This window comes from Seriola dumerili, unplaced genomic scaffold, assembly GCF_002260705.1.
Source record: "Seriola dumerili isolate Sdu_G_001 unplaced genomic scaffold, Sdu_1.0 BDQW01000025.1, whole genome shotgun sequence".
In the NCBI taxonomy this organism is placed as follows: Eukaryota; Metazoa; Chordata; class Actinopteri; order Carangiformes; family Carangidae; genus Seriola; species Seriola dumerili.
The window spans coordinates 20,882,774-20,898,936 of NW_019174280.1; the positions used below are offsets into that span (position 1 = coordinate 20,882,774).

General features: G+C 36.4%; 2 protein-coding genes across 4 annotated transcripts in view; one reads left to right on the forward strand and one right to left on the reverse strand.

The window, feature by feature from the left end:
* ankrd6 (ankyrin repeat domain 6) overlaps positions 1-8,044 on the forward strand; it is a 32,222-nt gene extending 24,178 nt beyond the window's left edge. The window contains exons 10-16 of one of the 3 annotated variants that reach the window (XM_022770302.1): positions 216-320; positions 1,700-1,813; positions 1,934-2,104; positions 2,458-2,610; positions 4,558-4,671; positions 5,407-5,710; positions 6,221-8,044. In XM_022770302.1, the coding sequence (XP_022626023.1) occupies positions 216-320; positions 1,700-1,813; positions 1,934-2,104; positions 2,458-2,610; positions 4,558-4,671; positions 5,407-5,710; positions 6,221-6,816 (1,557 nt within the window). In that variant the 3' untranslated portion in view covers positions 6,817-8,044. The remainder of the gene's footprint in view (positions 1-215; positions 321-1,699; positions 1,814-1,933; positions 2,105-2,457; positions 2,611-4,557; positions 4,672-5,406; positions 5,711-6,220) is intronic. The other 2 variants (XM_022770303.1, XM_022770304.1) reach the window with 2 other exon arrangements.
* A 1,012-nt stretch (positions 8,045-9,056) lies between these two features.
* lyrm2 (LYR motif containing 2) lies at positions 9,057-16,092 on the reverse strand. Its single transcript, XM_022770305.1, has 3 exons — positions 16,021-16,092; positions 9,696-9,836; positions 9,057-9,396 (listed from the first exon to the last, which is right to left on the reverse strand). Exons 1-3 carry the CDS (start codon positions 16,063-16,065, stop codon positions 9,316-9,318), a joined length of 267 nt encoding a protein of 88 aa, XP_022626026.1. The 5' UTR covers positions 16,066-16,092; the 3' UTR covers positions 9,057-9,315.
* Between the last annotated feature and the right edge of the window lie 71 nt (positions 16,093-16,163).

Here is a 16,163-nt window from a genome sequence, read left to right on the forward strand (position 1 = left end):
AAAAAGCAACAAAAATGTTTCAACTAATCTCATTTTAAAAAGTTGTTTGTGACCTGCAGTGTGTTTATAAAAACGAATGTTTACCTTCAAGGATTAATAATCCACTGTTTTATTTTATTTACTAACCACGCATTACGATGCCAGTTGTGATTATAATAATTGTCTGTGTGTGTGTGTGTGTGTGTGTGTGTGTGTGTGTGTGTGTGTGTGTTCAGGTGCAGAGCTTTGTGCGTGGCAGGAGTGTGAGGAAGAGGAGAGATAAGCTGAAGGCAGAGGGCAGAGCTCAGTCGGTGCCCAGAGATGAGATGCTGCCCTGTAAGGTAAGAGCTGGACCATTGTGTCAGAGTGAATGTAAATTATTGTATTCATAATTAGAATTAGATTCAATTTAAATATTAAAAAACGAGAGGAAAGCAGCAGCGAGAAGAGCAGAGAGCTGAGGACTGAGAGTTTCTAAGAAAGGAGATATTTAAAAGACTTTCCAATCCAGTGGTGAAGAAACAGAGAGGCAGTTTGACTGCTTCATAACCCACACACACACACTTATCCACTTAATCCATTTAATCCACTTAAACTGGAATGGGATGATGTTGATTGAAAGTTTGGTATTGGCATGTCTTCAGTTCTTTTGCCAGTGGACTGTATTTCTTCTCCTGATATTTTTTGAAAAGGATTCAGAAACATTTTGTGTTCCTCCTCATGTAAGACACATTTAATGCCAGTTCCTAACCTGGTGGCAGGAGTCAAGGGCTGAGACGATCTCCTTGTATGGTCCTGTGTGTTAGATTTAAAAGAGGGTGATATCACTCTCCTCATTATTACTGCTGCCCTTGGATTTAATAAAAACCTCCTCAAAGCACAATATTTTATGAAATATTTGCCCATTTAGGGCATCAAGAAGAAGAGAGGGCATCTATCAGGATTCTTTAATGACGATTAAGCCACGTGAGATGTAAAAGATGTCTGACCTTCTCTTCATGACTCCCTCTTGATCTGAGTTACGTGGTGGTAGAATCGGTAGAAATCGGTAGAAAAGCCTCATACCAGCAACCTTCGTCAGAACCTTTGAATGTTTCAGGCTGTTGCCCTAAAGAGCTGTAAACAGTTGTTAGGATAGGAGCCAGTTTGTCAACAAATTTCTCATAATATCGTGAGGGAGAACTGAACTGTCTAAACCTGGTGATTATTGGGTCTTCATTAATGAAACAGCTCTTCTACTGTTATGGGATTGTCTACATAATCTTTCCTGACTCAGTTAACACTAAGTGAAATTTCCACAGCCAAGACTCCATGTTTTTGTGGCTGCACATTTCCATCAAACAGAAATATTTCAGATGTCTTGTCCATCATTTTAGACACATTTTTTGGAAACGTTGGGATCTCCTCTACAATTCATATAAAAGGGAACAAAGTTTGGCTGCAGAGTGTGAATTAAAGATGGTTGAAGAGATTAAACAAAGAGTAAATATTACTAGGAAAGTAGCAGAGTGTTTTTGATCCTAGTGAATTTCCTTATTTGAATGATGGAAACATTTAGAAATGAGCTTCTTTCAATCAGCAGCACAAACCACATGTTTATGGGAAACTTTAAAACGTGCTTTGGATCTTTTACATTTTTAAGATTTTACAGTGTCCCGAGTGTTTAAACATTTCCAGGAAATTGCACTACTGAACCTTTCCTTCTTCCTGTTTCCTGCAGGACAATGCATCTGCTGCTGATGACACCCAGAGCAGCGACCGAGCTGCCTGCAAACACACTGAGGTGACGGAGTCAAATACCAGGAGGGGAAAGAACAGGAAGCAGAAAGAAAAGGTAGGTTCCTGCATGTGAGGTTTGAGAGGCTGAACGCTGCTGCTCACAAGATCTGGACAGGGTCAGAGGTCAGAGGTACGTTGGAGTAATTACTAATCTGAGGTGCTGTTGCTGTTGCAGCCGTTTATGTCTGAGCCCCTCCGCCGCAGAGAGACCAGGCACGGCGAAGCCTTTCACAAGAGGAAGGGTAAACTGCGAGGACTCTCCCCTCATGCAGCCGTCCCTCCACACAACTTTAAAGCCTATCAGCTTTACACGCTTTACCGAGGCAAGGATGGCAAGATCATGCAGGTACTGTCAGCTCACAAACACTCCCCTGTTGAGTCAGATTAAGACTGTTATTCATGTAGTTTCTCAGTTATGTGGTAAATTCATTCTTCAAATATGCAAATGATTGGCTCATCTATGGATGACTTCCATCTATCACTGAGCAGCTGCACCAGAGAGATTTACTGAACCATCTGCCAATTACCAAAGGGCACCATAAATTTAAATGTTTTATGTGATGCTGAATAAAACTTGTAAGAAAGACTCGTCCCTTTGACTCATGAATCAAAGTTTCTCAGTAAAAAGTAGGACTAACGGATTTTGTATAAAAAAACAACTGAAACATGAATTTGAGCAGTTTGATGACTGTGTCGCAGGCTCCTCTGAACGGCTGCCGCTGTGAACCGCTCATCAGTAAACTGGAGAACCAGCTGGAAGCCACCAAGGAGGAGATGAAGACTGAGATCCACACCGTCCAAGACCTGATGAACAGCAAGATGGGTCAGCTGGACCGCAAGAACAAACACCAGGTAAGACACACGAGCTCACGCACCGCAGCAGCTTTTACACGCTCCACAGAAGAAAGGAGTCATTTGGTCTGAATCATGCGCTCCGTCATAATCAACTGCAGTTTGTCCTTAAAAAGATAACATCGTTTGCAGAGACTTTTAATTTTTGTGCGATCACATGAAACATAGACAGGTCCCTATCTAAACCTCTGCTCTGTTATGTGACTGTTAAGCCTCACTCCCTCCGCCTCCAAAGATTTTTTCATCACCGCACAGAAAGGTGCTAATGAGATGAAGAAAAAGGAGTCGCCTCACCACCCTCACTGTTCAGTTTACATACAGCAGGTTACATTTCTCTGTTTCTGATAATGTGAAAATAAAAAAACATTTTATTACCTGTTTTATCCTAAGACACGACTTGTATCTGTGATGATGTTTACGAGAAGTTCAGATATGTCCTTACCCATCAGGAGCTACCAGGATCTGGCTTTCAGGCAGAGATATTCTGTATAAGACATAGCTAACGTTAGCATTACCAGCTGTTTACCTACTAGTCTAGAAGAATCGTTTCAAGTCCTTTACTCACCAAGAGCTGTCTCCAGTGGTGGAAAGCAAGATCAAAGTGAACACTAGTTTTGCTTCTATTTCTAAGTAAGTAAACAGCTGTTAATGCTAACAGTGGCTATGTAGCAATAGCAAAACTTACAAATAGCTCCTTTTAAATCATAGTGCAGTTGATAGGAGTGATTCCGTCTGACGGATACAGGCTTTAAACAAACTTACCAGCATGTTTCTTCAGAGTCACGTAGAGTTCAGTTGGCATCTACAAAAGCTTCACTGTGGCCGTGTTGCTGAACAGAAACAACACATCTCTGACGCTGCGTGTTTTAGGGGGTTCTCTTCCCTGTGTTTTTCACAGGGTGGGACATTGTAGTAACAGTACAGTGACTTTGGCCTCTTTTCCTCCTGGAGCCACTTCATGCATAATACATTCTCCCACAATACTGTAAGACGCTTCAGATAAAAGCTTCTATCAGCCGTTCATGCGTGTACTCCGAGCATCGCTGCTGCTTGAGAAAACACAACAGTGGGTGTAGGCAGGAATTCATAATCAGTGCGATCAGAACAACAGAAGAAGGTATGCGCGCTCAAGGTGAAGTATAAGGTAAACAATTCTTAGACTGAGGGACTGATAAAGCTCTGTGTGCTGGAAGGACACTCTCATACACACGCAACAACAAAATACAAAAATAGGAACTACCAACACGCACTGTGGTAAGGTTTTGATCGACCATGAGCTTCTAAAACGGCTCCAATGCTCCTCCTGGTTTTAATGATGGTGCTGGAGAACGCTGTCTAACACCACGTAGCATAGCAGTGTGTAATCCTATTTGGCTGTATGTGTGACAAATAATAATTTCTATTTTAAGTTCACTTTAGTTGAGTTACAGTGGCTGCAGAAAGTACCCCCTCACTTTTTACACATATTGTGTTGTGGATTTCATTTTAAATGGATAAGATTGCATTTTTGCTCATTAAGCTACACTAAATAACACATCATAACAAAGTGAAAGCATGTTTTTAGAAATAAATTTATTAAAAATCAAAGACTGAAATCTCTCATTTACCAAAGTATTCAGAGCCTTTGTTGTGGCTCCAAACTGGTCAAGTGCATCCTGTTTGCTTTAATTATACTTGATGTGTCTAGAACTGGAGATCACATGTGACAAATTGAATTGATTCGACATGGTTTAAAAAAAAAAAGGCACACACCTGTGCATAATTATAGGGCCCACTACTCACACTGCTGTATTCTAAAACATCCACATTTACTTGCATCTAGAATGTAAAACAGTGTATAATATATACAGAATTATGAAACTAGAGGACATCTAACAGCAAATAATTCAAACAACCAAGACGCCCTTGTGTATTTTTACCTGTATCCTTGTTGTTTACCCGTGTCAGATCTTGGCTCTTGATAAGATAACGGTGGAGAGAGTGTCAGCAGAGAGGAGCGAGTGTCTGCAGAGGATCGAGCAGCGGGCCCTGCAGGAGCGACTGGAGGCGGAGAAGAGACAGGTAACATTAACAGCAGTGCCACCCTCGTCTCTGTGCACACTCAGCTGGAGTCTGCAAGGCTCTGTGGTCGATGAAGTCATCATGGAAAACAAAATTGAACTTGGCATGTTGAAAATGTCAGTTCTGATTATACCTTATAAAAGATGGTCAGTTTTATGGTGGAGGATTTAATAAAGACACAGCTGCACTTTTTTCTGCCCACCTCTAACTTCTCTCACAATTTTGACTTGTCATAGAAGGACAAATGCAGGTGTGATAGATAACATCAATAATGGCTGCATGCCATTTAGTTTGACCAGCTTTTGGGACAGAAACACTGACTCAAAATGTGGTCTCTCTCTCTCTCTGAAGTCTCTTTTAGCTCTGGTTTGGTCTCTACAAACTCCAGAGAAAGATGTCCGTCTCTTTAGCTGCTAAATGCTCCACTATGTTCACCAGTTAGTGTCTGACTGTGTCTGTCTGCTGTCTGGTGCTGGGCAGGTAGTGTAGGGAGGGTTTATCAGAGGTTTTTCACTGTAAACAGCTTCATGTTGCCCCTGGAAACCAGATTGATAAAAAAACAAAAACAATGAATTCCATGTGCAACATCTTTTTACATTTCATTTTTCTATTCTTAAAAATTTAGATTACTGCCGCTTCAAATTTTTTTTTATGTTCAACAAATGTGACCTGAACTAAATGTTCAATAACAGTAATATCATCATGTCTTGTGTGTGGTTGTATCTGCCCTTTAAGCAGGCGTCTCTGGTCAGTGAGTTGAAGAGCTGGTGTCTGTCCAAACTGCAGAACATGGAGTTTCGATTCACAGGAGACCCCAGCAGCACCAAGCTGCAGCGCTCCTCCTCTGTGGCCGAGGGCCTGAATGAAGCCGACGGCGGCGCCGGGCTCACCGTGCTGCCCGCCGGACACGGGGACAGCTCCCTCTGTCCAGAGCTCCACCACAGTCCTACACTCCTGGACTCCAGCCGTGGGGAAGCCAGCGTGGCAGAGGGCGGTCCAGCCAATCACTACTTTGTGGTTCATGTGGAGAGTTCTCCAGGTTCGTCCTCAACAAACATATAAACTTTCTCATTAAACACAGACAGAGACACTGAGTCTAAATCTTCATTTGTGCCAACTGTTTCCTGTAAATTACAAACAGGAAATCAACGCTGAAATAAACGGTAAATGATGAACCTATTAAAAGTCACCATTGCTGTATATTGTTGTGTATAAGATACAGTATAAGCACTCTGACTGTAAATCATTCACCTGCTGTTATTTAAACATTGTCAAACTATATCACATGTAACTTCTGAACCCACATCACATTCATTCCCTTTCTGCAGTGGATAAAGGCTTCTGAAATGACCCTAAGTGCACTGTTTCTTTGTTGTGACCTTTTTGGAAGGAATATCATCACTGCCGGAGCAGAATATCACTGAGTTGTTCATGATTCAGTTATACTCGTTCTAATTAGCAGGATGGCATGAATAATAATGAATTATATTGTCCAGTGGTTTGTGTGTGGTTGAATCTGCTCACTGAGTCTCTTTTGAACTTTCAACAGATTGCGATAAGGCACATAACGCAGAAGTTGCCTCTCCTGCAGCAGCCAAGAGGTCACTGTCATCTGTCCAGGTGGTCCGGCCGAAGGAGCGTTCGGTGATCTGTGCTGACCCCCAGAGGAAGAACAAGGACCTGCAGGACCTGGACATAGTGGAGTGCGGCGCTAGTGGAGGCAGAGGCCACAGAGCCAGCAGCCTGTCTCCGGCCACAGAGCACCGCTGCAGCAGCAGTGGTGAAGCTGGGCTCAGAGACAAGGAGCGAGGCCGGGACAGAGGGAGGCGCCATAAAAAACTTCCCCAAGGCAGGAGTAAATCCAAAGGAGCCACAGGGCCCAGGATTCTGGAGGTCTTTGGAGACCAGCCCAGTGACCCCACCTTTGCTCAAGAGCGGGACAACATGCACGCCATGGAGGTGACTCAGTACTTCTTTGAGGCCGTGTCGACGCAGATGGAGCGCTGGTACGAGAGGAAGGTGCAGGAGGCTCGCTGGCAGGCCAACGAGAGGGCTCAGGCCGACAGAGCCGCCCTCATCGAAAGGATCGCCTACCTGGAGGACGAGCTGCGCCTGCTGAGGACTGACAAACACGACGACAGCTAACACAGAGCCCATCTGTCACCACCACACTGTACACACCACACAAAACCAGTGTGGGATTAGATTTGATGACATGATCTAGATTTATGACACAAAGAACCGAACTGTCACAGCCATACTGAGTTGTTAAGTGCTGTGGGGCCTGGATCCACTTTTCTTTTTCTTTTTTTTACAGATGACTAAAAATGTCCCACATCCAAAATCCTTTCCTGTTGGTTGTCATGGTAGCGGCGGGCTGGTGTGTTGAGATGTGTACATACAGTACTATAGAAATAGGGGCAGCTCTACACTGTGCTGTAAATAAACCAGTTAATTTAAAGCTAGCTGTCAAAACATTGATCTAATGTGCCATTTATAAGACTGGTGCAGTGCTCGTTTGAGGTCTGTGGATTTTCTTCACAACTACTCATCTGAAAACCTCACAGTCGACGCTGCACTTCCTTCACCCGCCAAGTTAAAAGTCAGTCGAATGAGCGGTTGTGGGGAGAAATTCAAACTTACAGACAGATTCCTCTACTTATAGTTAGATACATTACATCTCATCAACACTGAGCATATATTTGTCTAACAACACACTAAATCTACTGATTTGAATAACACAATGAGACGTTTATACATTTTATTTCTCCTGTTGCACATCAGACATAAATGTGCACATTAGTATAACTGAATCACAGTGAATTCTGTCTGCATGGAGGGAATTACAGTACAATAAGCTTTTTGTTGGTATCTAGAAGCTGGAATCAGCCTTGTGACTTTAAAGGAACAACCTACTGCTTATTTATGAGAATGTAGCTGAACTGACACTGTATATAAAAACCCTAGTGAAGGTTTGTTTTAAATGTATTGATATTTGATTGTGCTGCATGGTGTGATTTGTACGGAGGCTGGAGAATGACAATAGAAGACTTAAAGACTTTTACAGTGTTTAAATACAATTAATTTATTTTTAATTAATTTCTAAACTGATACAAAGTTTGAAAAGTAATAAATGAACTGATTAATTCATTGACAATTTAATTAAAAGTTTAAATATATACACACATACATATGTATTGATATACATCCAGACGGCTGGCAAATTAAAGGACAAACCAGTGATGCCTTGTGTCCTATGGATGTGGGTCATTGACATCCAGTTCAAGTTTTTAATCTAATTTGTCACCTGTCTGTTTTTGTGTGTGTGTATATATATACATGCACACACATTTATTATATAAATGTATATACACACGCACACATATATATGTAACATTTGGTTATTCTGGCTAAAAACAATGAACTGAAATGTTAAAATTAGTAAGTAAGTTCATAAGTAATTTCCAATCTTTATTTTTTGGTATTCCATTTACTAATTTCTCCATCTCACTTTTATTTGTCCCCAGTTTTAACATTTACAGTTTAATTTAAAGATGACTTTTTAAATAAAAATGTGATTGGCTCTGACAGGTACAATGAAGGAGCATTTAAAAACCTCTATTTTCTTTGTTTCAGTTTTAAAAAATATTATTTTGACTATAAAAAGGGACGTCTTTAATTGATTATATTAAACACTGTAAAAGCGCATTATTGTTCAGTTGCCACAGCGCCCTCCAGACTCCATTGATCTGACATTACAAACCTGTGAACTAATTTTAACTTCAAGCTAAAAAGTTGCTGCCACATAAATACAGTTTTGACATATCCATCCTCCTACTGCCATCCACACCATGTTTCTGGAGGTTTCTGTAGACACTCAACAGTTCAGCTGTGTAATGGATAGTAACCATATATATATATTAACCCTAGTGTCTTAGGAAGTGTGAGAGGGGAAGAAAGTGTTTACAATCCACTAAAATGGACAGTAAAAGATGATGCAACACTGGCTTCTGACACAAAACTATGACCTACTACAAGCTTGTGCCCATACTTCCTGTTTGTGGCTAAATCAGCTGATCTCTCACTACAGGTGACAACTATAAACCAAGTTCTGATCAGTTGAACACCGATAATCTGGTTTCCCTGCCAATCATGTTTACCTGTAAAGGACAATCTTGACCTTTTAAGATGAATTCAATCAGAAGATGTTGTATGAAGAAAGTTGTGTTGCAGTATTAACTGTCTGCTGTACATTTGATGTAGTGACTGTCTGCTCATACAGGGTTAGTTTTACATGAACTCTGTGGATATGAATAATACAGTCTGTATAATGAGGCCAGAAAACATATTTTGTATTAAAAAATGATTGTTCTTAAATCTGCCTGTTGTTTCATTACTTCCTGTTTAATACATATATATGTATACAGCACAAACAACAGCAGGACGATGTCTTCAGGTCAACACCATCAATCCATCCTTGACAAGTAAGTAGGTAATGATGAGTCACAAGAGTGAGGGGTTTCCCAATCTCCATGGTTTCCCTCAGCACTAAAGAGTCTCTTCTCAATAAAAACCACATGATGGTCTTCACTGAGAACTGTCACAGATAAGTCCACATCAGGGATTCCCAGCAGCTCTGAGTCCTTAACTTCTGGCCAGCGCCAGAGACTTCTGCAGCTCCTCCAGATGGTTGTTAGCTTGTGTGACCATCATGCGGATGGCGTCCTGAAAAAGCAATGAGAGGGAAAACGGTCGTGAAGAGGATGCTGGAAACATAAATACAAAGACTGTTAAATGTGGTTCAAAGCTCCAGGAAAAAGCCAGTGAGCAACAATGAGTTCATATAATTAGTCTGCCGAATCACCACTTCTTGATTTGATGTTGATACATTTTATACATTACACAACACTGTTTATTGTGGACAGGTGATGGAAAGTAGTAGTCATGACAACAATAAATATGTATGGACATGAAAACTGAGCAACAGCAATAGAAAGGTGAACACAATCTTACTATCTCTTTACCTGGTCTGTGGCGCTCTTATTCCTCTTGAACTCATCTCTCGCCCAGTCTCTGAGGTACTTCCTGTCCGCCTCGTCTGGTACCTGCCGTATGGTCCTCAACATGTTTCTGTAAATCCCCAAAATCCTCTGCCTCTGTAAAAACTGAGAGCGACTCAGCAGTTTAGACTCAACAGGACAGTCACATTTACTTTAAGAATCTAAAACATTTTTGACTTTTTTATGCGTTACTACACTATGTTGTTTTTTTTTTACATTTTTATCTTACTATAACTATGAAGTTTTTATGCCTTAATATACTGTGATGTTTTTAAGCCTTACTAAACGATGACATTTTTTGACGTTCTTATGCCTTACTATACTATGATGTTTTGTTGACTTACTACACTATAAATTTTTTTTTTTTACATTTTATGCCTTACTATACTATGACTTTTTATGCCTTACTATACTATGACGTTTTTTGACGTTTTATGCCTTACTATACTATGATATTGTTATGCCTTACTAAATGATGACGTTTTCTTACATTTTATGCCATACTATACTATGACGTTTTATGCCATACTATACTATGATATTGTTATGCCTTACTAAATGATGACGTTTTCTTACATTTTATGCCATACTGTACTATGACGTTTTTATGACTTTTTATGCCTTATTATACTATGACGTTTTATGCCATACTATACTATGATATTGTTATGCCTTACTAAATGATGACGTTTTCTTACATTTTATGCCATACTGTACTATGACGTTTTTATGACTTTTTATGCCTTATTATACTATGACGTTTTATGCCATACTATACTATGATATTGTTATGCCTTACTAAACTATGACTTTTGCTTTACATTTTATGTCATACTATACTATGACATTGTTATGCCTTACTAAACGATGATGTTTTCTGACGTTTTATGCCATACTATACTATGATATTGTTATGCCTTACTAAACGATGATGTTTTCTGACGTTTTCATACCTTACTATACTATGACTTTTATTTTTTTTTTTACATTTTATACCATACTATACTATGACGTTTTTTGACGTTTTATGCCATACTATACTATGAAGTTTTTTGATGTTTTATGCTTTACTATACTATGACTTTTGCTTTACATTTTATGTCATACTATACTATGACATTGTTATGCCTTACTAAACGATGATGTTTTCTGACGTTTTATGCCATACTATACTATGATATTGTTATGCCTTACTAAACGATGATGTTTTCTGACATTTTCATGCCTTACTATACTATGACTTTTTTTTTTTTTTACATTTTATGCCATACCATACTATGACGTTTTTTGATGTTTTATGCTTTACTATACTATGACTTATGTTTTACATTTTATGTCATACTATACTATGACATTGTTATGCCTTACTAAACGATGATGTTTTCTGACGTTTTCATGCCTTACTATACTATGACTTTTTTTTTTTTTTTTTACATTTTATGCCTTACTATACTATGACTTTTTTTTTTTTTTACATTTTATGCCATACTATACTATGACGTTTTTTGACGTTTTATGCCATACTATACTATGACTTTTTTTTGACATTTTATGCCCATACTATAGCTAATGAAACCTGTTTTTTTTTTAACATTTTATGCCTTACATCATACTCTGATGTTTTTGACGTTTTACTGCCATACTATACTTTATGACTTTTTTTATTTTTTTACATTTTATGCCTTATACCTCATACAAATAATTCTTTGGACGTTTATGCCATTACTATACTATGGAACCTTTTTTTTTTTTTTTAACATTTAATGCCCTTATATCTATGACCGTTTTAATGCCTCAATACTATACTATGAATATTGTTATGCCTTACTAAACGATTTGAAACGTTATTTCTTACGTTCATGCCTTACCCAATACTATGACTTTTTTTTTTTACATTTTATGCCTTACTTACTATTGAATGTTTTTTGGACAATTTTAATGCCATACTATACCCATGATATTGTTATATGCCTTAACTAAACGATGATTGTTTTCTGATGTTCTTCATGCCCTTACCTATACTAAGACCTTTTTTTTTTTTTTTACATTTTATGCCATACTATACTATGACGTTTTTTGACGTTTATATGCCCATACTTATACTATGATGTTTTTTTTTTTTTTTTTTTAACATTTTATGCCCCTTCTAACTGTTTTCTTTATGCTTTACATATACGTTTTTGTTTACTTTTATGTAGACTATACTAGACTGTATCCTTTTAAGATGTTTTTTTTCTGGCGTCATGCTTATATCTAATGACTTTTTTTCTAATTTTATTAGTCATCTTATACATTGTTGCCTATACTAACGTATGATCGTTTCTTTTGACGTTTCATGCTAACTATAACTTGACTTTTTTTTTTTTTACATTTTATCATCTATTATAGCTTATTTGACGTTTACTTATTTACGGACTTGTTTTTTTTTCAATTTAGCCATACTTACTAGACTCTTAGCTCCGATGAACAATTTTTTTGACATTTATGCATTACTATACTATGACTTCTTTTTTTACATTTATATGCCTTACCTATACTATGACGTTTTTTTTGACGTTTTATGCCATACGTATATACTTATGGAATATTTGTATGCCTTACATAAACGAATGATGTTTTCTGACGATTTTCATGGCCTTTACTACTATACTTGACTTTTTTTTTTTTTTTTAACATTTTATTGCCATACGCTCATTACTATGACTGTTCTTTTGATGTTTTAGCTTTTAACTATTAGCTCATTGACTTTTTGTTTTACATTTTTAGTGTCATTTACTATACTATTGACAATTTGTATAGCCTTTTACTAAACGATGATGTTTTCTGACGTTTTGCATGCATTACTGTAATACTAATGACCTTTTTTTTCTTTTTGTTTACATTTTATACATACTATACTATGACTTTTTTTTTTTTTTACATTTTCATGCCATACTATCAACGACCGCCCTATGTTTTTTGTTTGTGACAGTTTTGATTGCCATGACTGATTAACTATGACTCTTTTTTTTTTTTTACATTTTATGCCATTACTATGCTTTTTGTTTTTTTTTTTTTTACTTTTATGCCATACTATATACATAATGAAGACGTTTTTTGGACGTTTTTATGCCTAACTATACTATGGACTTTTTTTTTTACATTTTTGCTCTATTTACTAATGACGTTTTATGCCATAACTAATACTATGATATTTGTATTTTCCTTTACTGAAACCGATACGGTTTTCTTACGTTTCCATGCCTACTACTATACTATGACTTTTTTTCTTCTCTTTTTTTTTTACATTTCTATGCCATAACTATCTATGGACGGTTTTTTGTTGTAGCATTATATTGCCTCTAAACTATAGTATGTATTCTTTTTGAGATTTTATGCCATACTATACCATGATATTTAGTTTTATTCCTACTAAAACGTATGATGGTTTTCTGACGTTTATGCCCTTACCTATACTAAAGACTTTTTTTTTTTTTTTACATTTATGCCATTACTATGGGCTATGACGTTTTTGAACGTTTTCTATGCCATACTAATACGTTATGACGTTTTGATGTTTCCTATCCATACAGTATAGTACTATGACGTTTTTTGATGTTTTTATGCCCAACTATAACTATGGGAACTTTTTTTTTTTTTACATTTTTATGTCCATACTATACGTATGACTTTTTAATGCCTACTAAAACGTATGACTGTTTTGGAACTTTTATGCCTTTATAATACTATGAACGTTTTTTTTCTTTTCAATTTTATGCCTTTACTATACTATGATGTTTTTTTCACATGTATTATAGCCCTTACTAATACTATGACGTTTTTTTGACGTTTTATGCCATAAGCTATATCTATGACATTGTTAGTGCCTTCCTAAAGCGGATGAGTTTTCTGAGGTTTTCATGCCTTACTATACTATGACTTTTTTTTTTTTTTTTGTTTACATTTATTATGTCTTACTATACTTATGACTTTTTTTTTTTTTTTTTACATTTAATGCCATACTGATACTATGACCGGGTTTTTTGACGTTTTTTATGCCATACGTTATACTTATGTGCTTTTTTTTTTTAGTACAGTTTTTATGCATGACTATAATGCTATGACCCTTTTTGACGTTTTATGCCATACTAAATAACCTATGACTGTTTTTTTTAAACATTTTATGCTTACCATACTAATGACGTTTTTGACGCTTTTGATGCCATTACTAGAACTATGGACTTTTTTTTTTTTTTTACATTTTATGAACCTACTATTAACTATGACGTTTTTTGACGTTTTATGTCCATACTATCTACTGACTTTTTTTTTTTTTTTTTTTTACAAAATTTTATGCCTCACTATAACTATGAACGTTCTTTTGTTTTTTTTTTTAACATTTTTTATGCCTCTACTTATACATATGATATCTTTTATTTTTTTACATTTTATGCCTTACCTATTACTATGCTTTTTTTATTTTTTTTTACCATTTTTAATTGCAGATACTATCATATGACGTTTTTTGAAACGTTGTTAAAATGCCATACTATTAACTATGACTTTTTTTTTTACATTTTATGCCTTACTTATTACTATTACGTTTTTTTTTTTACATTTTATGCAACATATACCTATGACGGTTTTTTGACGTTTGTATGCCGATACTATACTATGCCTTTTTTTTTATTTCTTTTTTTCTACATTTTAATGGCCTTACTAGTACTATGGACGTTTTTTGTTTTTTTTTACATTTTATGCCTTTACTGATATATATGACGTTTTATGAATGTTTTACCGCCATTACTATAACTTATGAAGTTTTTTGCATTTTATGCCTTACTATACAATTGAAACGTTTTTTGACGTTTTTTATGCCATAGCATAACTTGACCTTTTTTCTTTTTTTTTACATCTTTATATGCCTTAATATTACTTATGACTTTTTTTTTTTGTTTTCACAATGTTTATGCCTTACTATACTATGACGTTTTTATGCCTATAATATACGTATGAATATGTGTTATGTTGAACTAAACGATGAACGTTTTTCTTACGTTTTTCATGCCTTACTACATACTATGACCGGTTTTTTTGACGTTTTATGCCCTCTACCATTTACTATACTTTTTTTCTTTTAACATTTCTTACTGCCTTACTATACTATGAACGTTTTTGACGTCTTTATCCCATAGCTATACCATATCAGCCATATGTTCTCTGATGCCCTTACTAAACGTGATGTTTTTCTGACGTTTTTTCAGCTTTACTAACTAATTGACTTTGTATGCTTTCTTTTTTTTTTTTACATTTTTATCTGCGCATACTAAATACTATGACCGGTTTTTACACTTTTAGTGCCTTTACCACATTACTCATGGACGTGTTATGTTATTTTTTACCATTATTATGCACTTACTTACATACTAATGATGTTTAAGTTAGACCATTTTTATGCCAGTTTATACTATTGTACGTTTTTTTACGTTTTATTGCTCGTTTTCCATACCCTATTAGCTTTGGACGTTTTTTTGACGTTTTTTTATTGCTTACACACTATCACCATGATATTTTCGTTATAGCCCTTTTACAGAACGATGATGTGTTTCTGTCTGTTTTCCAATGCGTCTTTACTATAACTATGGACTTTTTTTTTTTTTGTTAACACTTTTTATGCCATTAACAGTAACTATGACCTTTTTTCGACGTTTCTATTGCCACTACTATACGTATGAGACTTCCGTTTTTTTTTTTTTTACACATTTTTAAATGCACTTACCTATACTTCATGACGGTTTTTTTTTTTTGTGTCTTTTTTTTACATTTTTTTATTGCTTAACTAGGACTATGACGTTTTTTGACGTTTTATGCCATACTATACTGACTTTTTTTTTTACATTTTATGCCTTACTATACTATGACGTTTTTTTTTTTTTACATTTTATGCCTTACTATAACTATGACGTTTTAATGCCTTCATACCCAAGACGTTTTTTGACGTTTTATGCCATACTATACTATGACGTTTTTTGCCTTACTATACTATGACGTTTTTATGTCTTAATATCCTATGACGTTTTCTGACATTTTTGTCTTACTATAAGATGACGTCTTTTGACGTTTTTATGCCTTAGTATACTGTGTTTTTGACGTTTGTCTTACTATACTATGACAGTAGATGCCTTACTATACTACGACATTTTTTGCCTTGTTGAGACTGACCTACGCACTTACTACAGTCCCGTCAGTACAGACCAGCTCATCTTTAGGAGATGGAAACACTTCCACCTCCACAGCTTCATGTATTTACCTGTTTCAGAGAGAGAGCTGCGGTCGGTAACCTCGACACTGCCATGTTTGACTCCTCGAGACCAGTGAGCCTCTCAGGCGGATGTTGTGATGACGCTAACAGGCTAATGTAGTGTTTACTGCCCCCTAGTGGAGCGGAGGATG

Excerpts from the sequence above, each read along its gene's own strand:
- lyrm2 (XM_022770305.1), bottom strand. The coding sequence starts at position 16,065 with ATGGCAGTGTCGAGGTTACCGACCGCAGCTCTCTCTCTGAAACAG. Across the intron at positions 9,837-16,020 it reads CAGCTCTCTCTCTGAAACAG|TTTTTACAGAGGCAGAGGAT; the intron begins GTAAATACATGA and ends AGTCGCTCTCAG. Across the intron at positions 9,397-9,695 it reads ATAAGAGCGCCACAGACCAG|GACGCCATCCGCATGATGGT; the intron begins GTAAAGAGATAG and ends TTGCTTTTTCAG.